At 32.9% G+C, this 25,162-nt stretch overlaps 1 protein-coding gene across 9 annotated transcripts in view; it reads left to right on the top strand.

The window, feature by feature from the left end:
• Positions 1 to 25,162, top strand: part of LOC139520827 (muscle calcium channel subunit alpha-1-like) — a 146,746-nt gene that overhangs the window by 48,458 nt on the left and 73,126 nt on the right. For 7 of the 9 annotated variants that reach the window (XM_071313853.1, XM_071313844.1, XM_071313810.1 and 4 more), the window contains exons 4-9: positions 10,605 to 10,744; positions 14,919 to 15,025; positions 19,459 to 19,611; positions 20,799 to 20,992; positions 21,930 to 22,033; positions 22,337 to 22,509. In XM_071313853.1, coding sequence (XP_071169954.1) covers positions 10,605 to 10,744; positions 14,919 to 15,025; positions 19,459 to 19,611; positions 20,799 to 20,992; positions 21,930 to 22,033; positions 22,337 to 22,509 — 871 coding nt within the window. Of the gene's footprint in view, positions 1 to 10,604; positions 10,745 to 14,918; positions 15,026 to 15,496; positions 15,604 to 19,458; positions 19,612 to 20,798; positions 20,993 to 21,929; positions 22,034 to 22,336; positions 22,510 to 25,162 lie in introns of all 9 variants that reach the window. The other 2 variants (XM_071313872.1, XM_071313863.1) reach the window with 1 other exon arrangement.

The following is a 25,162-nucleotide window of genomic DNA, read 5'->3' as shown; positions in this document are numbered from 1 at the left end:
TTACACAGTGTACCAATTAGGGTCTCACACACTTTTTGTTACACTGTCTTCCAATGAGGGTCTCTAGTTAATAGTTGTCTTTATTGACACTCATACCAAATCTCTGGTAGAAAGTTGTATCATTGAAACTAAAGAGTATAAAATTGCTCATTGTAGAAGTCTGTACCATGAGCTAGTCTGATCTCTGGTTAATATTATTGACACTCATACCACATTTTTTAATTAAGATGTTATCTAGATATATAAAGAAAGAGACTCGACCTTTTCCTCCCTATAATAATAGCACAAAGTAAGAACCTTCAGGACTGTTTCCATTGTGATGAGAATAGAACATTGGTATGGAGCTAATAAACTACAAATGATAGACATTTGAAAGACGTATTGCTTTCTCTCTCTATGTCATGCCATGTTAGAAATCTTTTGTGTCTTTCTTTATTTACTTATAGCTAATGACAGTTTAGTCAGATCAATACGTCTAAATCCCTGGCAACATTTTATAATGAATAAAGACGCAGGTGGTTTGTAGTGAAGACATCTTGTTTAATGAAGGAGTAACATAGCTACATGATAGAGAAAGTCAGCCATATTGAGGAGGATAATGGTTTTATTTTTTCTCATATTTTTCTACTTGTGTGCCCAGAAACCATTTTTGATAAGCCTAGGCACAGACCATTCATCTTTTCTTGGAGTATATGTTGGTGTTTTTATTTCAGCACAATATTTTTTAAACTAAATCTTTTATTAAATCAAATGTTTTTATTCTTTACTAAATTTCAATAGAAACCATTTACCTTTCCATATATCCCTTCAGAAGCAAATTAATTGTTTGTCTTATCCCTTCTGGGATGAAAGACTCAAATTGCAACACAGATGGGGTCTTAATCGGGAAAATTTTCTATCAGTCACCAATCCTGATTGTCCTTGACCTAATTTTTCATGGTTCTGGCACTGTTTTGTCATGAGAACATTCTGACTTATTATGAGTTAAATCGGATAACTATGTATAATTGGTATTATAGGATCATTACATTTCCACCAGACCTTGACCTCATTTCATTGGTCAATATTATGTTTCCAAGGTCTTTTTCTCAGATACTATTAGCAAAAGCTATATATAGGTTAATTATTTTTGGTGAAGTTAAGATAGCAAGGTGTACAATTAGGAGATAACTGTATTGTATTTTAAGCTCTAACGCGTCGCCAGTAAACTGAATTTGCGACCATCAAATCCCCAATTGATGACGTCGGAGATTAAAATACAATATTGTTATCTCCATTCTAATGAAACTGACAGAAAACAACGTTAAAACATGTATTTAAAAACTTTCATATGATGTCTGCGCTTGTGCGTACGTTCCATAGCATCAATTGACATGTAGAGATAATTGACGTTATCCAATCAAAATGAACGTTACAAACGTTGTTGCATTAGAATTCTGTTTGGCTGTTTCGTCTGAACATGCTGAACTTGACTTCCTTTTAATGCTTCAAAAGTCAGTGTTATGCTTTCATGGTTAAGTTTGTAATGTTGCTTTGATAATATAAGCAAAAGGTGAATTTTTTTTGGTGTACAGAAGAACTGCGAGGCATACATGTCTGTCTGGCAGTATTTATCTGACCTTGACCTGAACTTGGTAAAAGTTTAGTTTTGATTGTTTGGACTTTTTTTCATTGTCTTTTTCTTAGATACCACACTTCTGGGAGGGTGTTCATAAAAATATTTAGGATTTCTTGTTTAGAGGTCATAATTTCCTTACGTAAGTACATCTTGGTTTGGAGCTGATGTTGCCAAGAAATACCAAATGTATCCTATTTTATTGTAAGAAAAGGGGGGATGTGATTTTAACCAGGCATAATTTTGATGAACAGGTAGAATCTCTTAAACTTGTAACTAGAAGCCATGTATATGTAGGAATAAAAGTAATAATTTGTGTATTAGACAATTATTGTATGTTCCGATCTTAGTAGTAGAGACATGACTTAGTAATTATCCATTGTTTGACTATTTACCTTGGCACATAGAAGATATATGGTACAACATTGGAAGCAGATGTGCCTTCATTGCATGTCCCTTGCTAATTTGTTCTATCTTTTTGAGTAGCTGGGGGTCTGTGAGGGGGATGTGTCTTCATTGCATGTCCCTTACTAATTTGTTCTATCTTTTTGAGTAGCTGGGGGTCTGTGAGGGGGATGTGCCTTCATTGCATGTCCCTTGCTAATTTGTTCTATCTTTTTGAGTAGCTGGGGGTCTGTGAGGGGGATGTGTCTTCATTGCATGTCCCTTACTAATTTGTTCTATCTTTTTGAGTAGCTGGGGGTCTGTGAGGGGGATGTGCCTTCATTGCATGTCCCTTGCTAATTTGTTCTATCTTTTTGAGTAGCTGTATCAGAAATTCTAAGGATCTATAGGCCTGGTGTCTTCCCTTGTCTGTTATCTGTATCAGAAATCCTAAGGGTCTATAGGCCTGGTGTCTTCCCTTGTCTGTTATCTGTCTCAGAAATCCTAAGGATCTATAGGCCTGGTGTCTTCCCTTGTCTGTTATCTGTATCAGAAATCCTAAGGGTCTATAGGCCTGGTGTCTTCCCTTGTCTGTTATCTGTATCAGAAATCCTAAGGGTCTATAGGCCTGGTGTCTTCCCTTGTCTGTTATCTGTATCAGAAATCCTAAGGGTCTATAGGCCTGGTGTCTTCCCTTGTCTGTTATCTGTATCAGAAATCCTAAGGTTCTATAGGCCTGGTGTCTTCCCTTGTCTGTTATCTGTATCAGAAATCCTAAGGGTCTATAGGCCTGGTGTCTTCCCTTGTCTGTTATCTGTATCAGAAATCCTAAGGGTCTATAGGCCTGGTGTCTTCCCTTGTCTGTATCAGAAATCCTAAGGTTCTATAGGCCTGGTGTCTTCCCTTGTCTGTTATCTGTATCAGAAATCCTAAGGGTCTATAGGCCTGGTGTCTTCCCTTGTCTGTATCAGAAATCCTAAGGTTCTATAGGCCTGGTGTCTTCCCTTGTCTGTTATCTGTATCAGAAATCCTAAGGGTCTATAGGCCTGGTGTCTTCCCTTGTCTGTATCAGAAATCCTAAGGTTCTATAGGCCTGGTGTCTTCCCTTGTCTGTATCAGAAATCATAAGGGTCTATAGGCCTGGTGTCTTCCCTTGTCTGTTATCTGTATCAGAAATCCTAAGGGTCTATAGGCCTGGTGTCTTCCCTTGTCTGTTATCTGTATCAGAAATCCTAAGGTTCTATAGGCCTGGTGTCTTCCCTTGTCTGTTATCTGTATCAGAAATCCTAAGGGTCTATAGGCCTGGTGTCTTCCCTTGTCTGTTATCTGTATCAGAAATCCTAAGGGTCTATAGGCCTGGTGTCTTCCCTTGTCTGTATCAGAAATCCTAAGGTTCTATAGGCCTGGTGTCTTCCCTTGTCTGTATCAGAAATCCTAAAGATCTATAGGCCTGGTGTTTTCCCTTGTCTGTATCAGAAATCCTAAGGTTCTATAGGCCTGGTGTCTTCCCTTGTCTGTATCAGAAATCCTAAGGGTCTATAGGCCTGGTGTCTTCCCTTGTCTGTATCAGAAATCCTAAGGTTCTATAGGCCTGGTGTCTTCCCTTGTCTGTATCAGAAATCCTAAGGGTCTATAGGCCTGGTGTCTTCCCTTGTCTGTATCAGAAATCCTAAGGATCTATAGGCCTGGTGTCTTCCTTTGTCTGTTATCTGTATTAGAAATCATAAGGGTCTATAGGCCTGGTGTCTTCCCTTGTCTGTATCAGAAATCCTAAGGTTCTATAGGCCTGGTGTCTTCCCTTGTCTGTTATCTGTATCAGAAATCCTAAGGGTCTATAGGCCTGGTGTCTTCCCTTGTCTGTTATCTGTATCAGAAATCATAATGGTCTATAGGCCTGGTGTCTTCCCTTGTCTGTTATCTGTATCAGAAATCATAAGGGTCTATAGGCCTGGTGTCTTCCCTTGTCTGTTATGTGTATCAGAAATCCTAAGGGTCTATAGGCCTGGTGTCTTCCCTTGTCTGTTATCTGTATCAGAAATCATAAGGGTCTATAGGCCTGGTGTCTTCCCTTGTCTGTATCAGAAATCCTAAGGGTCTATAGGCCTGGTGTCTTCCCTTGTCTGTATCAGAAATCCTAAGGGTCTATAGGCCTGGTGTCTTCCCTTGTCTGTTATCTGTATCAGAAATCATAAGGGTCTATAGGCCTGGTTTCTTCCCTTGTCTGTTATCTGTATCAGAAATCATAAGGGTCTATAGGCCTGGTGTCTTCCCTTGTCTGTATCAGAAATCCTAAGGTTCTATAGGCCTGGTGTCTTCCCTTGTCTGTTATCTGTATCAGAAATCATAAGGGTCTATAGGCCTGGTTTCTTCCCTTGTCTGTTATCTGTATCAGAAATCCTAAGGGTCTATAGGCCTGGTGTCTTCCCTTGTCTGTATCAGAAATCCTAATGGTCTATAGGCTTGGTGTCTTCCCTTGTCTGTATCAGAAATCCTAAGGTTCTATAGGCCTGGTGTCTTCCCTTGTATGTATCAGAAATCCTAAGGTTCTATAGGCCTGGTGTCTTCCCTTGTCTGTATCAGAAATCCTAAGGTTCTATAGGCCTGGTGTCTTCCCTTGTCTGTTATCTGTATCAGAAATCCTAAGGGTCTATAGGCCTGGTGTCTTCCCTTGTATGTATCAGAAATCCTAAGGTTCTATAGGCCTGGTGTCTTCCCTTGTCTGTATTAGATTATATAGAAAAAACTCAGTTATATGTTTAAAATGACATTTTTATAATCAATTATATTTCTGTATTATTTTTAATGGCCTTTTGTGTGTTTATACACATTAAGTTTGTTAAACAATACCATAACACAGTTATTGATGGCATCTTCATTAGTTATTATTATATAAACTCCTCCAAAGAAACCATAATTACATTTAAGATAAATGCCTACAATGACCATATTCACCACAATTAAATCAACAGGAGAAGAAAAGACACCAATAGGTTAAAGTCCTAATCCAATTGATGGCTTGTGTGAAATTTATGTTTTCCTTCTTAGCTCTAAAATCAATACTGGAAGAGATTATTTGCTGTAATTGCAGAGCAAAGTTATTTACTCTTCAGGAAAAAAAGAATTATTTTCTGTCTAGTTTGACTGTAATTGTTTCCTTTGGTTAGTCTCACTCTCACAGTTTTCAATCAGATTGAAGACTTTAATTTAATTGTTTTGATCATGATTCCATTAAATAGGTTCTTGATTGTATTTCCACTTAATTAGCAGTGACTTTAAGATGTTCTAGTTCTTTTCTGACTAAATCAATGTTTTCAGTCACTAGAAGAAACATTTTAACCTCAGACTTAGGTTTTAGAAATACATTTTTTTCACAGACTTTCATACAATTGTACATGCATGTTGTTTTGGAGGTCTTCAATGATGAATAAATGAACTATGTTGCTGGTAGTTCAAAAACTATAAGTTTGAATAGAATTTAACTCTACCAAAATTGAGGCTTATATGAAATTATGTATGTAAAACTGATTCATGCTTATAAATTTCTCTCAACATTGAGGTTGTGAGTTTGATGAATTCCTGCTCTTGTAAGGCATAGCCACATACTCAACTTTTATCTTTATTTACTAGGATTGCCGTTTTTCCCAACCAAACTTCATTTCTCTGCAGGCTCTTTGGCTTTTTCCACCAATAAAAACTGGCTGCCCCAACCAAACTTCAGTTCTCTGCAGGCTCTTTGGCTTTTTCCACCAATAAAAACTGACTGCCCTAACCAAACTTCAGTTCTCTGCAAGCTCTTTGGCTTTCTCCACCAATAAAAACTGGCTGCCCCAACCAAACTTCTGTTCTCTGCAGGCTCTATAGCCAGACATGCAAAAAATTGGTGTAAAACACAAGCAATCATCAGTTTTGTTGGACAGATTAATGCAGTGTCTGTAAAGTAACAATTCTCACTTAGTAGTGGCAACTATTTTAAACTAAGTATGAATTATTACCTTTGAGTTTAATATTTCCTGTGATATTTTACATTTAATGTGTTCATGCATATTTTGTTTTTTGGAAAGATTTCAAATGTTGTAGGAGGTACTATTAATAGAGTTTCACTACAGACTTTAACTCTATCCATGACATTATTATCAGTTATATATAATTATGTAATGCTATGATCAATAATCAACTCTTGGATTGCCAATGTTTTATGATTAATCAGGGTAGCTCAATTATTCCTCAGTTATTTGGAAAGAATTCTAAAATGATCTGCCATCAGCTTCTTATAAGGAGAGTTTGATTCATCAATCCCATAATAATATCATATGCTGAGGATGAAAAATACAAACAAAAGATTACTACTGGCAAAACAATCTGTTTCTTACATAAAATAATTATATGAGATAGATATGTTAGACCATAGAAGAATTACAACCACCTCAGTAGTGTTAAGGTGACATGCCCCTCCAGAGTTTGGGTCAACCCCTGGCCTGGTCAAGTCAAAGACTGAAAATCTGTAGTTGTTCAGATTCTCCATTGAGCACACAGAATTTAGGAGTCAGAGCTAGAAATGGAAGACTCCTTATGAGGTTGGCCTGAACTTGATTTTGAAGTATTCATCCCTCCTTTGGAGTTATGATCTTTGTCTGCGCCTTAATAGATTTTGGGGTATAATAATACTTTATTGCAATGTTGTTTTTTTAAATTCCTTCATCTCTAAATCCATAAAAACTATTAACTAAATTTTTAAATTCAACAAGTTATACAGACTTAAGATTTCATATGATTGCAAATAAAATAACTAGCAATAAATTCATAAGAACCAGTTAAGGAGACTGTTTACTGTATAAGCAACCCTCCCCAGGAATTATTCATCTCCACCTGGAGTTACTACGATCTCTCTGCTGTAGTTATTCTGATCTCTCTGCTGTAGTTATTCCACCTTCCTCTGGAGTTACGATGTTTGTCTGCATCTTAATAGATTTTGGGGTGTAAGCAACCCTCCCCAGGAGTTATTCATCTCCATCTGAAGTTATTCTGATCTCTCTGCTGTAGTTATTCGACCTTTCTCAGGATGTTTGTCTGGATCTTAATAGATTTTGGGGTATAATCAACCCTCCCCAGGAGTTATTCATCTCCATCTGGAGTTATTCTGATCTCTCTGCTGTAGTTATTCGACCTTTCTCTGGATGTTTGTCTGGATCTTAATAGATTTTGGGGTATAATCAACCCTCCCCAGGAGTTATTCATCTCCATCTGGAGTTATTCTGATCTCTCTGCTGTAGTTATTCCACCTTCCTCTGGATGTTTGTCTGGATCTTGATCAACAAGAATTGTTTGTTATTCATCTTTCATCCTTATTTATCTTAATGATTATGAATATTTGTCTTATTGACCTTTATGTGACCTTTACATGACAGCACCTTTTGTTTACAGTTGACGATTGGTTTCAGTGCTGTGTTGGCTCACACTTATTATCTAGTCTATCAATAATTCCCTGGGGTCACATCCAAACGTTTTTTATTTAAGCAGCAATAAATTGGTTTCCTACGATTATTTTAAAACTGACATTTCAAATTTGTTGTTAATTGTGTACTTTTGTGACTTTTCCTTTAAATGGTAAACAGTATGATTAGTAATGTGTCAATACGGTTTATGTAGGATTTACTACATCATAAACTTAACAGCATGTCTAAATCTACTAATGTAACTCGTCAACTCAGGCTTATATCATCAGTCATAAAAACATATTGCAATATTCCTGTGAATATTAAAGACAAATCAGATTCTGTTCCAATGTAGAATATCTCAATCCTCTCTGATTGGTAGGCTTGTCAGTAATCAAATGCAGATTAACTTTAGCTTTATTGCTTTTTATAATCTTATTTATTGATAAATTTAAAAGGTCTAAACAAAATTTAGAGACAAATGGCTAAGGATGCAATCCTTCTCCTTTAATTCAGACAACCAACATGGCTGCAATCATTAAAACTGAACATCAGGATAAGGCAGCAATATTGATTGCTTTCTATGCAATTATACAGATTTTTTAAACCCAAAGTACCTACAAAGGTTATCTAGCTATATATATATATCAAACCTTTCTCATTATTGTGTAAGGGGAACATGTTCTTTAACCTCAGTATGTTCCTTAGCTATCAAACTTTCACTATAGTGTTTGGGGAACATTTTTTTCAACCTTAGTATGTTCCTGAGCTATCAACATTTTTTAATTGTGTAAGGGGAACATGTTCTTCAACCTTTTAAGTTCCTTAGCCATCAACGTTTCTTAATTGTGTAAGGGGAACATGTTCTTCAACCTTTAGTATGTTCCTCTAAGCTAACAACCTTTCATTATAGTGTTTGGGGAACATGTTCTTCAACCTTTAGTATGTTCCTCTAAGCTATCAACCTTTCATTATAGTGTTTGGGGAACATTTTCTTCAACCTTTAGTAGGTTCCTTCTTACTATCAATCTTTCTTTATTGTGTAAAGGGAACATGCTCTTCAACGTTAGTATGTCTCCCAACTATCAACCTTTCATAATTGTGTAAAAGGAACGTTTTCATTTGCCTGTACCAAGTAAGCAGCCTAGTCATTAGTTGTAATATGTCTTAATCATAAGAAAGGTGTAGAGGGGGGATCTTTGTATGTTTCTCTTCAATTTTAAACAACTTTTATAGACTATGTGTGTCTTTTGGTTATTGTTTTACTTTTGTTGTTGTCTCATTGATAATTGTACTCTTGTTTTGCCTCAAAGGGATAAGAATAATGAGACTACTGGTATATAAGTCCACAATTATGTATATATGTCGATTCTTGGCCAGGAAGCACACAATTTCAATCAAAGGTATGGTTGTATGTTGACATCATATAAAAAATACACTACTTTGGTAATAAGAACAATAATTATACATGATTATGATAGTAATGCTTGGATATCGGTCTCCTTAATTATATATGGTATGTGATAAAATATGATGAACTTTGAGGGTAATGAAAACATCATTATTGTATATTTTGAAATAAATTAATTCATTTCTATCTTCTGATAGCCAATCTCCAATGAAACAATATAATATTTCAACTTAACATAAAAATCATAGAATTCTTATTTTATCAAAAAAGAAACTGCTAGATAATTGAAAATTGACTGTAGAGATTTTTAACATCAATGCACACACAGTCTGCTTAAACAGACACAGCAGATGATCTTATGAATGGAAAAACTGAAATTATTTTGTTACTTGGTTTCCATAGTAACTGATTATAAAAGTGTATCAATATATTACTGTGATTATTGTGTTATGGCTTACATCCAGATAAAGGTTTGGTTGTACTCGATAGGGACATCATGGATCTCATTAGCTAATAAAATAACTAGGCTTAAAGTAAAATATTCCCACAAGAAAAAGGTTCTGTTATTTTTTGGATGTGACATGTTTTATTTAGAAAACATCATTGATGTCAGAGTTGTTGATAGAGAAATATTTTACATGCTGGTTACAATGTTCAGACTTTCTTACTAAAACCCCTGTGTGGACCCCCTTGATTGCTGTTCAGTATACCAATATAGGTCTCTCTAAGATGTAAATTGAATGATATGTGACAATTATATTATCTCCTCCTCATCAAACTTCAATGATGCTGTAGACAGCCACTTCACCACAAAATAGATGATTTTCAGTCTGTATATAACCAACCACAGATATCAATAATTTAGGAGAGGGTCTTTCAATACTTTGACATTATTTATTGGTGATTTTAGCATTATAAATGCAGGATATCAAATCAGAAGCATTTATATATATACATTTATATCTTTGTGTATTTACATGCATTTATTGACATCTTTGTGTAAATTACTGTTTGAATATTGGTTATATAGGTCACCGTATATCCTTCTCGATTGAGCAAAACCAATACTGGTTAATAAGCTATAGATGTAAAACATTTCAAAAAGAACTAACTGCTTCATTTATATTCAAGACATAAAGGAAAACAAATTTGATTTGACCCTTACTTCACAGTTCACAGAACTTGGAAATGAAATGGGTCAACATTTTGATTGAAGGTAGTTTGGGGTCACATAAACTTAAAACTTAGTGTACATAGATATATGAAGATGTGGTATGAGTGCCAATGATACAACTCTCAATCCATGTCACAATTTTCAAAAAAGTAAACCATTATAGGTCTATGTACAGCCTTCAACACAGAGCCTAAGGGCAAGCTATAAAGGGCCCCAAAATGACTAGTATTAGTAGTCACTCTATATAAAAAAATTAGAAAAGAAAACCACTTATGAACCACATCAACAAACAACCACCACTGAACAACAGGTTCCTGACTTAGGACAGGACAGGTAAAACAAATGCAGCGTATTCAAATGTTTGAACAGGCGCCAACCTCATATCCTGAAACATAAATAGTTTTAAAAGTAATATGGTTAATATATATATATATATACTGAATTGGGGAATTTTGTCCAAAAAACATGTCCCAAAACATGAAAATGTGAAACTTTACCAGCTGTGAGCTGGACATGAGTCTTTGGTGGACACATATTTTTGTTTTATTTTTTTGATTATTTTTAATTATATTTTCTTTATAATTTCAGGAGCACGTAGAATATATTTTCCTTGTAATATTCACATTAGAAGCCATAATGAAGATAATAGCATATGGTTTTGCATTACATTCTGGTGCATACCTACGGAATGGCTGGAACATTCTAGATTTTATTATTGTAGTTATAGGGTGAGTAAGGGAGATAATCTGACAATAAATGTTTATTTGTTACGCTTCTGCCAAGGGAGATAATCTGACAATAAATGTTTATTTGTTACGCTTCTGCCACTTTTGCATACAATAATGTGATGCTTTCTTGTGGACAATTAATTGTATGTCTTGTCAACATTTCTAACAAATCTTTTTTCTAACTTTTTTCATCTAAAGATGCAAACTATAAAATGTTTTGTGAATTCTTTGTATTATTAACTCTGTATTTATTCTTGCCTTATCCAATCATATAATTATTTGAATTCTGTAATAAGCAGGCAATGATTAGTATTAAAGGGTTGTTCACTAACAGTGGAATCATTTATTTTGGGGGGTACCAATTTTATTGAATTGATGAATATTTAATTTCATGGCTTTAGTAAAGTGTGCATACGTTCCTTTGAAAAACTTGTAATTTGTTGAACATTTAAATTAGTGGTTCCATCAGAACCCATGAAATCAACAAGCATCCTACGAGTACTAATGAATCCACAGTATATGTATTTCCTACGAGTACTAATGAATCCACGGTACAAACAATTATATATGTATTTCCTACGAGTACTAATGAATTCACAGTATATGCATTTTTGCATGAAAATCAATCATCTGAAAGCAAAATATAACATTTAGTCATATGACAGTGTATCATAAAATTCATAAAATACATGAACAAATAACTTAATGAAAATTTTTAAAAAATTCTTGTGCTTAATATGGTGGCCATTCATAAAATGGCCTTATTATTAATGTTTTTGTAATTATTGTTTTAAAAAAAAAATAATTGGACCTTCTTTTATCTGTAATAAATAGCAATGCTTTAGCACTTACTTTGATGCTTCAGGTTCACAAGGCGAAGATGGCAACATTACGTTAAATCCTGGCATTGTCACTTATTACGTACTGTTAAAACAGAAAATTCTCTTATGTATATCTTCATATTTCATATACGTTTCCCTATAATGGTTAGCCCAAATTAATCAAAATCATCTATTTTCCTGTGTGAACTTTATTTATTTATTTATAATATTTAAATTTGTTGCAATGGTTTTGGTTGGGGGGCGACATTTTTTAAAGTTTACTCGTGAACGTGAAAAATTTAATTTCCCATTTTGATACATGTTTTTTTAAACAAAATTATTCTTCTATATTGAAAGTTAAAACGTAAAATGTTGACAAAATTATTAGGGTTGCTGTTTTAACAGTGTGTGATACAAGGATTTATTATTCATGTTGATAAAATTAGTACTAAATCAAAACTATATTTTCTTAGTCTTTTCACGGTAGTTATAATGTGAGTACAATATATGATTATTTGAGCATGCCATAAGTCATCGTAATTTTGTCGACTTCCCTGGCGCTTTTATCATTGTCGTGTAAAAGCTGTGAAACAGTTGTAAAGAGTCAGTGGATTTCCCTATAGTTTATATAGACTTACACATATAGCCTATAGGACACACGTTTGTTGATACACTAGTAAAGCACTCACTTATAGTCACCTGACAGTTCTGACAAATCATCAATAGACTTTACCTCACAATATTTGATAATAATTTTTTTCAATTTTATACAAAACTTTTTAATCTGCAATTCATTTAATGTCAAAGAATTAGTAAGTTTATTAGGTTATTTGCGTCCATACAATAGAATCCCAGACATCAGACCTTCAATTCATGATATAGATTATGTTGTACGCAGAGTGTTGTTTTTGTAGAGTAGATGTTCGGTTTTCTGCAGTGTTTTGTTTTGTATTGCTGTTAAATGAACGTAAATATGATAAAATTTTATGCTATTGATATAGTCTATTGAAATTTTACAAAACCATGTATAGTTGTAGCTCAGTTTCATGCATAAAATAATTGTATTGTTTCAGTTTTGAGTCAATACACTTATTACATATGATATTATTGAAAATGAGCATTGATCCACAAAACCAATAGCAAAAAAACCCTCACGTAGAAATTATGTAACAATTATGTAATATTGTACTGTATTATCACCAGAGTAGGTGTAGACATTGGTCTTATACTTTATACAGACAGTAATCAAGAAACATCACATTATGGTTAGCCAGAACAATCTCTCCTATTTACAGTTGTTTATTTGAGATTTGAGTTTTTATATAGGACAACATCACATTTTAGCCCAGTTAATTCATATTGTACTTCTTCATCTTTATCCTAAAAAATGTATACCTAGTCATCTAGTCTTGTCTATGCCATATTTGTCACCAAGCAGGGTCAACAGGTCATCAGACCTAAACACGGAAATATAGGTTATACTTCTGCTGTGTTAATTATCCTAACTATCTTTTAAGGAATTCTTTTATAAATCAAACGAACTTTCCTGATGTTTAAGCTGTGAATTCTAATACCCCTTGCAGATCATATATATATTGTAAAACAGACAATAAAAACCTGCACCATATTTATAAAATGTGGTATGATTACCATTAAGACAACACTCTACCAACGAACAAATAATGTAGAATTCAACAACATACAACCTTTAACATTGAGTTAAACACTCATACTGCTAAGCCTTTTAGATAAATGACCAGTTAAACACCCATACTGCTAAGCCTTTTAGATAAATGACCAGTTAAACACTCATACTGCTAAGCCTTTTAGATAAATGACCAGTTAATTGACCAAATGAAATGGATGCAAAATGTGACTTTAAAGGCAGAGATAATTGTTGAATTTATGCATCTTCTCAAGAAGAACAACACATCACATGGAAGATGTCACATATTTTTGGTAACAAAATTGTTCATTTTTGAAAAAATACTTTTTAGGCTTCTTTTAAACTGCCATTTGTGGGTTTTTACATTTATTTAAAACCGATGTGATTACTGGGTAGTCAGTAAGTTTTTTTGTGTCCTAAACATCGTTATAAAAAATGGTAAATAAGTGAGGATTCTTTTACTGGACCTAGATATTGATGTAAAAGACATTACACCTACTGTATCCATATGTTATTTCACAGAACGAGTTGATAATCGTAATGTAATGTGTACTTTTTGTTTCCTACAATGTTAGATATAGATGAATCCCTGGATGTGTTTTTGTCTCTATATTGTATACAATTATTTCAGTCCTATATATTTTTTTGTTTTATATGTGTAATAAGATTTTTGTTGACAATCATCACAAGGACCACAATGGTTTTATATCCTGTATTTAAAGCATTGTTTCTCAGGGTCAGCAATCTAAAAAAAATATCTTGTGTCTCAAAACAGCAGTATATAACTCATATAAAGCACCTTAGTTGGTAGATATCAAAGCTAAATCACATTTTGTGGAATCAGGTTGAAGTGAAGACCCTTTATCAATACTTTGTTTACAAGGATCTGACCGAGCTCAATTCTACTTTCTGTTTGATTCATCACGTCTACAAGGATCTGACAGAGCTCAATTCTACTTTCTGTTTGATTCATCACGTCTACAAGGATCTGACAGAGCTCAAATATACTTTCTGTTTGATTCAATTTGTCTACAAGAATCTGACAGAGCTCAATTTTACTTTCTGTTTGATACATCATGTCTACAAGTCTAATTATTGCATTCAAATTTTGAAAGGGTTGTACCATTCAACAAATTATCAATGGAATTCCAAAAGGTTTTTCAGAACACAAATGATCTAAGGAACCCTCTGAATTTATCTTCAGAACACAAATCAAAACATGTTAGAATCCTAAAACCAAAGTATTGACGCAGGATTTGTATTTTAATCAGATAGAGGTTTTAGTGGTGCTATTCAGAAGTGTTTGTGACGATTTTATAAACGGAAAAATTGAAATCAGGTAGAATTTTCAAAAAATAAAACCTTCCATTTCAGGTTTTGACAGCATTTTTTTCAATAAAGTGTTCGCTGGTGTTGCAATACATCTCACATTTTCAGCATTATCAACAGAACTTTCTGAATTTACAGTACTGACTGCAGGCCTATAGTTTACACCTCACCTAATTTTATAACATATGCAATTAATGTTGTACAAGTGAATGTCAGAATCAGAATAAACGGAGTGACATGCCTCTACCAGCAAAACATTCATATACATGTATATTAAAAGTAGTGTCCACAAAATGTTTGGCATCTGACTGAACATTTAAAGAAATATGCTATTGATTATTAATGTTTTTTATTTCAGTATTTTTAGTTTTGTATTTAAAGAATTAGACCTTAAGGGTTTTGACGTGAAAGCCCTACGAGCGTTTAGGGTGTTACGACCTTTACGTTTGGTATCAAGGGCACCTAGTAAGTAGGCATGCCAGGACAATTATTTACCTGCTTGTTTTGCGTCATTAATCCTGCATTGATTAAAACAGTTTGATGATCAAACATGGAAAAAATGTTATTTGCTTATAAGAGTGTTGATTGACATATAAGAAGAACTTAAATAAAGAGCTTTTTTTTACTTGAAAATTCACTCCTGAAAATATCTTTTAGGAAATCTATGAACATTTTTTCGGTGAAAAAAATATTTCATTTAATATAGGAATTAAAAGAACTTGGACACGCTTTCTGCAGCAAATAATATGTTTTTCATGAATATGGAAAGTACCTGAATTATACTGGGTAAAAATTTCATTTATTAATAACACAGGTTTGCATGTTGGTACTATACATATTTAATTTCAGTCTAATATAAATGACTAACATATGTGTTTTATAAAATATATTGTGGTGTGCATGTTATACTAATTGAGTGGACTGGTTTTCTTGCAGTATAATTAGCACTGTTTTCTCCACACTGAACTTCAATAACTTTGATGTAAAGGCCTTGCGGGCATTCAGGGTATTACGACCATTAAGACTTGTTTCTGGTGTTCCCAGTAAGTACATGTAGGTGTTGTCCATCACTGTTGTCACCTTTTTGTTTCATTGTTAGAAATGTTTTTGTATTTTTAATTTGCATTTACTTTTTAATGTTTTACTATTTAGCTTACCTGGTCCAAGGGTCTGAGTATCAGCTAGTCTCATCAGCTTGAATCCCTTGTCTATCATTGTCTATCCACTTTTACAAAAAATTAAAATGACAATTTTAATAATCCTATGTGTGTTTGGCTATGATATTGACAGGTATAACTGATGGAGAGAAACTAAAATAGAATAGTAAAATATATCATGATCTACCAATAATTCATCATAGCAAGACAATTCTTTATAAGAGTTATTGCCCTTAAATGACAATTATTTGTTATTAGTTGTTGTCTGGAAAACTATAATTGATGGATGAAATTATTAGTTGGCCCAAAAATATCCATTCAACACATATTTTCTTATTGTTTATACGAATATTCCAGATAATTGGTCAATACCAGCTCCTTGGAGCCTCTAGTTTGCATATGTTTTTCACTGTGTTTAGGTAAGGTTGATATATCCCATCATAGATAACTCTGTTGATGGTTTTTATGGAGTTCAATTTTTAACAAATAATTTATTATTTCCTTTTTAAAAGAAAGTTTGTCTAAGGAAATTGAGCTTCTTGTAAAGTTAAAGGAAAGAAGTAAAATGATTTATAATACAATAAGTAAGACAATGATTACGTTAGACTGTCTGCTGTTTCATGTCCAGTCTCAATCAATAACTGTTCTACAACCCTTTAAATACAGTATTGTAAAAGTGTATTGTCCTAGATTTAGTATCACAACACAATATTTTATCAGTTCATTATTTTTATTTTCTCAAATTTTGAATCAATAAACAATTTTACTGGATGATAAAGTACAAATTAAGACCTTTTCTGCAAAAGATTTTTATTTTCTCTACTAAAGTACAACATGATGTTAAAGTAAATGATAAACGTGTAACCTACATCACAACACATTAAACTGCATCATAACAGTTGATTAAAAAAAAAACCTCTGTTTCTTTCAAACTTCATTTATATGAGGAAATAGTCAATACACTAACAATTTCTATTTTCATGCTTCTTATAGAAGGGAAAACATTAAAACCTAAACATTCCCTTAGGGGAAATACTGTTTTCTGTGATCTAACATTATAGTTTAGAATCTTAATAACAATCAGAAAAGTACCAGTAGATATCTTGGACTTACTCAGGATAATAATACCTGCCTTATCTGTTGGAGTATTTGACCATTCCTTCTAGAATATTTAATTGTGTTGATGCCTTTTTACATATTTGACAGATTTTACTGTTAAAGTTGAAGTCTAAATTTCATTTCTGTTCAAGTTGAATGTCAACTTATTTTTGTTTGGGTCCAGGATAGTAAATGATATATCTTCATGAAGTTTGAGACACATGACATTTAATAAGAAAAGTAATATTTATCGGCAGGTGCACATGTTTCAAAAATCAGTTATATAATTTATTTACCTGTTCATTTCAGTAGATGTCAAAGGAAATAATTCTATCTGAAAGGATAAGATAAAATACTCATTTAAAGATTTTGAGACCTTGCCTTCAAAATTCTTGCTCTTCAAGTAATAATTAAAGATATGTTATCTATTTCCCTAGAAATCAAAAACTTGTTTATGCTTGTAATAATTCTAATTTGAAAAAAATGACCCTGAATTTAGTGGAAAAATTTGCAGACCTTTTTTTCTGGTGATCAAATACTATTTGAACTATGCATCTCACATTTGACTCATTTTTCTAACTTTACATATTTCCTATAGTCCTAGCTGGCAAAAATTGTGCAAATAAAGATTTGAATGATTTGGATTATACTTACATTATACATATTCTGATTATGATTGACGTAGCAATGAAAAAGGGTGCATTCAGTGTTAAGAATATGTGTAACTGACTTTGAAATTCTCCACACATAATCATTCATACAGTCCCACTGGGGTTTACAAATACAGTTGTTCATAAATTCTTATCGATCACATGACATGTTTTGACGAAGACTGACAAATAAATTAATACCTTGATATGACCATGAGGGACGTAGAACTTTATCGTGTGTGGCTTTTTACAGATGTAATGCATTGTGGGAATAAAGTGAATATGACACCCAGTTGTCTGGTACAGTGGCATATATAGATTTATATAAGCAACATAATAACTGACAGATTGATATCACTAGGGTTTCCAAGTACAGGAAAGGAATTGTACTAGCTTAAAGAAAAACAAAGAAGAAAAAAAATGCAAGGTCTAATCAACCATTTAATATATGCTTATATAGTTACATGACATTAAATTAAACAAATACCATTTTATAGATGACTGATTTGAAATGAACAGTGAGAAAATTGGAAAGTGTAGGATGTTCTGTATAACTGGAAAATTCTGAAATTTATTATAGATAAAGCTAAACACTGCAAAATTTAATTTCTAACAAATGGTTAATTATTTAGTTTATACATGTTAAAGGTCCACAATCATTTGAGACCAACTTTTACATCGATTTGTAATGATTCACTGTTGAATCTTCTCATAAAATTTACTTGACCAATCAGAAATTGAAAAATGACTTGGCCGATCAAAATTTGTATTGTCTATATGCAGACTTCTTTCAAAGTGCTGTTCTCTTCAGTTATCAAAGATGGCCACCATAACAGCTGTGTTTATAATGTTTGTTTTTTTTCATTTAGGTTTTATATAATTTCTGAGTTTTTACTGACTTGACAAAATTGTTTTTAATTTGTAAAATAATTGGTGAGTTTCAGGTTTTGACTTCTGAAATCCACATGACAGTTCCTTCACAGTAAGTGACAAAAAGGAACATTAAAGAGATCCACCCATCTTGTGTCAATACACATATTATTCCAGAGAAATTAAAGTTATATTGCATGTTGTTGGAATTTTCAGATTTTATTTTTAGCCTGTGCTTTTTTTTTATTTATACCATTAATCCAGTTTTTGGAATAACTATTTATTGTGGTGTTGGTATATAAATAACATACCTGATTTTAATGATAGTAATTACAGGCATAATACAGGTGTGAATTGCATATTGATCATCATTTTATATTCATCTATAATACTGGAATTTTCTCTATTGCTTTTTAATGAAGATGAATTGATTGAATACTATCATGTGTTATAACTCTTTGACTATTGACCTTCAAGGTTCTTTAGAAATGTATGTTTACTTTGAATATTATCTAACAGTGTTGTCCATCAAAGTTCTGAAAGAAAAAAACTATGTGTTTATAACTTTTTATGCCCCACCTACGATAGTAGAGGGACATTTAATGTTTTCTGGTCTGTACGTCTGTCTGTTCGTCCGTACGTTGTTTGTCTGTACGTCCGTTCGTCCCGCTTCAGGTTAAAGTTTTTGGTTGAGGTAGTTTTTGATGAAGTTGAAGTCCAATCAGTTTGAAATTTAGTACACATGTTCCTTATGATAAGATTTTTCTATTTTTAATGCCAAATAAGAGTATTGACCCCAATTTCACGGTCCACTGAACATAGAAAATGATAGTGCGAGTGGGGCATCTGTGTACTGGGGACACATTCTTGTTTTAAACTACTATGTTGCCAGTGAATGATAATGATGTCTCTTCAAGTCATTCAAATAAAAGTTCTGCCATTATTGAATCACTCAGATTGAACATCCTGATTCTGTTGATTTAATCTTTGGCCCTCACTCTCATCCAGTTCATTCATTTTGATTATTCAGCATTTAAACTTACTTATATTTGAATTTACTGATAGATTTATTATTTTGTTTATTTGTATGCTACTTTTACATATATTTTATCTTGTTTTTCAGGTTTACAAGTAGTTTTAAATTCAATTGTGAGAGCTATGGTGCCTTTACTTCATATAGCCCTTTTGGTGATCTTTGTAATTATTATATATGCCATTATTGGGTTAGAACTCTTCTCAGGAACATTGCACAAGACCTGTTATAAAAGGGATTCAGGTAAGTGAAGACACAATTAACATTTAATGGTTTATAAATAACTGCAGGAGGGTCAATCTGTCCTCAATCAGTAGGAGAAAATCTTAATAGTAAGCAGTGGGATAAACACCAATGAGACAGCTACCTAACAACAGAAAGAACCAGAATGACATCTTAAAGTCAGCATACAGGTCGTTAACAATAGTCAGGTGTCTCTTCATTATGTCAAAGTCTTAAGTTGTTACGTCCAACGCAACATTGTTGTAAGAAATTGAATAGAAAATATCAACTATTTCCTGGACCTGATCGTTTATCGTTAATTTCTGGTAGGTTAGAAGCCACCCCTACTTGAACTAAAAAAAGGCTATCAAAGTTGCCATATTTTCATAAAAACACATCTGGAAAAGTTAATAATTGCATGATTTAAGTCCCTGCTGTCAAGACAGTTCAGCTGGGGCAGTTCTTAAGAAGTATGGAGGGTCATTCAGGCCATCATAGAGTAGTGGTCGCCATCAAAGACTACAGGCTGGATTGGGGGAAAGTGAAGGACATGTGCAGTTGATACTTTTTTCTCTACAGGCAATCTAAGGACTAACAATTGGTGTATGAATTATACTTATCATATAAATATATACAGGTCAATGCTTAGTAGGATACTGTGGACCTTGTAAATACACTAATGGTTCCTCAAAACAATTTAGTATGAATAAATAGAGTTTGTGGGTAAATGTCAATGAGACACCAATCTAAAAACACTTTTGATCCAGGAAACACCAATCTAAAAACACATTTGATTTAGAAAACACCAATCTAAAAACACATTTGATCCAGGAAACACCAATCTAAAAACACATTTGATCCAGGAAACACCAATCTAAAAACACATTTGATCCAGGAAACACCAATCTAAAAACACATTTGATCCAGGAAACACCAATCTAAAAACACATTTGATCCAGGAAACACCAATCTAAAAACACATTTGATCCAGGAAACACCAATCTAAAAACATATTTGAACCAGAAAACTCATCCAGAAGTAGACAAAAGGTTTTGTTTTCTCATTTTAGTGTTGTGATTGTAAGCGACTCTTTTCGAAAGTTGGACTCTTTATTTTTACAGGTTTAGTAGAAATTGTGTTCCCTGTTTACATCTCTTATTTCTTTTTGAACAAATATTGTAACTGTTACTGTTTTGTGGCTATTTTAGATGAAATGATGGAAGATCCACATCCCTGTAATTCAGATGAAAAAGGATTTAATTGTGATAATGCCACCTATGAGTGTAGAGACGGGTGGATAGGCCCTAACAATGGAATAACTAACTTTGATAACTTTGGATTTGCTATGTTGACAGTATTTCAGTGTATAACTATGGAAGGTTGGACAAATGTTTTATATAATGTAAGTTTGAATGTGTTTTATACATCATTGTACATTGTAAGTTTCCTTATATCACTAGCCTGGCTACAAGATTATTGGTACAAATGTAGATGAATAATTACACACAAGATTAGGTTCAGATTAACAAATCAGGGTTGATTAGAAAAGAAAAAAAATTATGAGAAACTGTACTTTTCCTCCGGAGGAAACTTAGCAATACTGCCTTCAGAGAAAACTTCTATCGTAATTCAGAACGAGATTTTGATCTGATTACATATATTTTGAGAGGTTAAAATCACAAGTTTACATCCCAAAAATTTCCCTCTATTTTTTCGACACTTTTTTCAATAGATTGCTAGTGAACTGTAACAGTTTTGATATTTGCCACTCTCAATCTTAGATTTTACAGAAGCAAATATCCTTAATTTATGACCAAAAAAATCGGCAACAGATGTCAGCAAGTATAACAAATCAGTTCAGATATTCCTTAAAGGTTCCCTCTTGTTATCCTTAATTTTTCACTTAATTGTGACCCCCAAAAGTAAAACTTTTCATGAACTTCATGGGACCTCAAAGGTCAGAAAATTGCACTAGTTTACTGAGAGCCTCCATCATATAAATAGATTGATTGTTGCTGTTTTATCCAACATTCAGCACTCTTGGCTGTATCATGCCTGATAGTTATTATTGGTGAGGAGTATCCAGAGAGAACCACAGACCTTAGGCATAACTTCTGGCATGAGTCAGAGGGAGGTTCAAAAATACAAATGAAAAAAACAAAAAAATTAAATGAGATCAAATTTGCTCTCAACTCCTTACATGACTATATACAATGTTCTGGTAATGTAATTATGTAAATCGAATTCTTTGTTTCATCCTTAAACACATTATGTTGATGTTTTTACTTGAATAACTGATTGATTGTCTTAGAATAAGAATTTTAACTTTTTTATTTCAGATAAATGATGCGGTTGGCAATGAATGGCCATGGACATATTTTATAAGTTTAATTATTATTGGATCATTTTTTGTACTCAACTTAGTTTTAGGTGTTCTTAGTGGGTACGTATGTCATTATATCTATTGTCTCCTTGCTCCAAGTATTTTCAAGTTTATATAAAGGCAAATATTAAAGCCATCAAATTCATTGCATTTTAAATTACTCAAATGAGAGAAAGAGATGTAGTTTTTCAATTTGATAGACTAAATAAAAGTCTTAGAGTTTAGGTTGATACATTTTGTAATTAACATGAAGGATTCATATGACTAAAGTTTTCTTTCTTTGTTGGAATTTTAGAGAAAATATTTGATATGGAATATTTAGCTACTCATTTGTCAAGTCTTAATGTCAAATTACTTTAACAGAGAATTTTCCAAAGAAAGAGAAAAAGCAAAAGCGAGAGGTGATTTTCAAAAGCTTCGAGAGAAACAGCAGCTAGAGGAGGATCTGCGTGGGTATTTAGATTGGATTACCCAGGCGGAGGATATCGACCCGGAGAATGAAGATGACGGAGAAGAAGGTGCTACTCCCCGCCATAGTGAGTATCAGAGGTCCCGTAACACAATGGCCAAATATCATGTATGACTTGATGACATTAGAAAATAAACAAGTTCTTAAACAGAGGTTAATAGGAGGAGAAAATTTTACATTTATATACTAGAGTCAAACTGTAAATCAGTAGCATAAACATATGGAACTATTTTTAGAAAACTATGTCTGCCCTTCAATGCAATACATGGTTTAGTATACAGTTTTATGTGTCATTGTGTTTATTGAACTTATCTGTACAGGGGTATATATAAATAAACAGACAAGAGGCCACCATGGACCTTGGCTGAGTTTGTATAAAATGGCATGGACTTAATTAATTTGATTGTTGGGTGTTTACTGTCCTGAGAAAAATATAATACATTTTTGTACATGTATATTTAGGATAAGGATTTTTTTTACAGTATTTACAGAAACAGTTCAACAAACACACTAACAACTTAAAATGTATCTCTAACTTTGATCATTTTACATTAATAGTTGATTCTATCAAATCCGACACAGTGTAGGGAAAAAGCTTTTGATACCTGTTTAATATCCTACACAATGTAGGGAAAAGCTATTGATACCTGTTTAAAACTTTCATGCATCATGCCTTGTCAGGTCAAACAAAAACAAATTACTTTTTCATTTTCTGTTCATTTGCTTATTTACTAATTTACTGTAAAGATTGGCTTTAATTTTGTTTTGTTTATTAAATTGGTTTTATTCTTGCTTGAATTTTAAATTTGTTTTGGCTTTTAATTAAGACAGCTTGTTATATCTAATTATCTTGCACTAATCTGTATTGATGTTTTACTTGTTTTAAGTAAGAAATCAAATGTGCATTTGAAATGATGAAAGCTTATGGAAGTCCTGCAAAAGAAAGTCTTTGGTATAAGCCATTGTTTTGGCACCTCTGATTATGGTGTGTTTTTATCCCTTTTGGTAGAAGCGTTTGTGTATGGGTGTGTTTTTTACCCCTTTTGGTATAAGCCTTTGTGTATGGGTGTGTTTTAACCCCTTTTGGTAGAAGCCTTTGTGTATGGGTGTGTTTTAACCCCTTTTGGTATAAGCCTTTGTTATGGCATCTTTGATTTTAGTGTGTTTTTAACCCCTTTGGTATAAGCCATTGCTTATATGGCACCTCTGATTTTGAAGTGTTTTACCCCTTTTGGTATAAGCCATTGTGAATGTCACCTTTGGTTTTGGTGTTTTTACCACTTTTACCTGCATGTGGTCCTCTTGCTTGTTAAAACATGTCTCTATTTCATAAGATTGACGATTATTTTCACTTGATGGAAGCTGTCAATCTGTCATCAATCAAATCTGCTGTGTACTGCACAGAATACATCTGCATGTGTTTGGTATCTTTATGCATAAAGCATTCTGTCATTTAAATATGTCCAATCAAGGATTTCAAGAATATTGACTTGAAATATAAACCATGATCTGGTAGAGAGTTGTCTCATTTGGCAATCATAACACATCTTCTTTTTATTCCAATTGGAAATTTAAAATCTAAATTGTAATTTTTATTTGAAGACATTAGCTGTGATTTGAATATCTAGTTATTAATATTTCGGATCAAACTTGTCAGTTGCAGCAGTGATTTTGACAGATAATAGTAGTCTCTATGATTGATACAATATTATATAGCTATAACCTTGTGAAGTAATAAGTGTCAGCTTTTAAAGGGTAGAATTTTCCCTCTGAATAAAAGGGGGAGAAGGGGGACAATCAATTTTCATGAAATTTATACATGGCTATTAGGGGTATAACTTGTCTTGTTGATAAAAGAACTGGACAAGATTTAAAGCATACTTCACGATAAACTTCTAAATGTATAGGCCCTGGGGTCAAATTTTGGAAAATTTTAGTTAGATACTGTTTGCCTGATTTTTACATGACTGAAGTTTGACAATGGACTGCCATTCTGTTATAAAAAGAAAGTATTTTTTTAGTTTTATCTGTGCTCTTCTGTAGACGAGTGCTTTGCCTGGTTTCTAAGAAGACTACCATTTATCAGAGTTTTTATGTCAAACAAGACATATGAAGAATATAAAAGTATTTCCACTTAAACTCACATCAGCTATGTAGTCTGTGTCAATTTAGGTCACATTCAAGGGAGACAATTTGTAGAATACACATCAAATATGTAGTCTGTGTCAATTTAGGTCACATTCAAGGGAGACAATTTGTAGAACACACATAAGATGTGTAGTCTGTGTTAATATAGGTCACATTCATGGGAGACAAGTTATAGAAGTCAACATTTTTACTAAATATTCACCTTTATTTTTGTTCAGTTATTATAAATGTTTGCAAACTATAGAGGGTTACATTGTGTTGTGATGTTAATTTTTCGTCTAGAAACATACATTGTTTTCCCAATTACTGAAGATCATTATTATGTTTATACAACACACAAATATTTTGAATCAAAGCTAAGGTTGATATTTATTTTAGGGATTGTGAAAAGAAGCCTAAGTATATAGACTAATACTTTTATTGCTGAAAATTTTATGAAAAAGGAAACTAAAAAAGTGTTTTCAGATTTTAAATTGTTGAAAAGTTTTGATTACATACTTGAAATAGGTGCTTACACAAAAACACATCTATAAGTTAATAAGCAGAATCAATCTTAGTTAAACTTCAATCAC

Source organism: Mytilus edulis, chromosome 1 (assembly GCF_963676685.1).
Source record: "Mytilus edulis chromosome 1, xbMytEdul2.2, whole genome shotgun sequence".
Lineage (NCBI taxonomy): Eukaryota > Metazoa > Mollusca > Bivalvia > Mytilida > Mytilidae > Mytilus > Mytilus edulis.
Note: the sequence above shows the minus strand (reverse complement) of the source record. Positions and strands in the feature narration are given on the sequence as shown.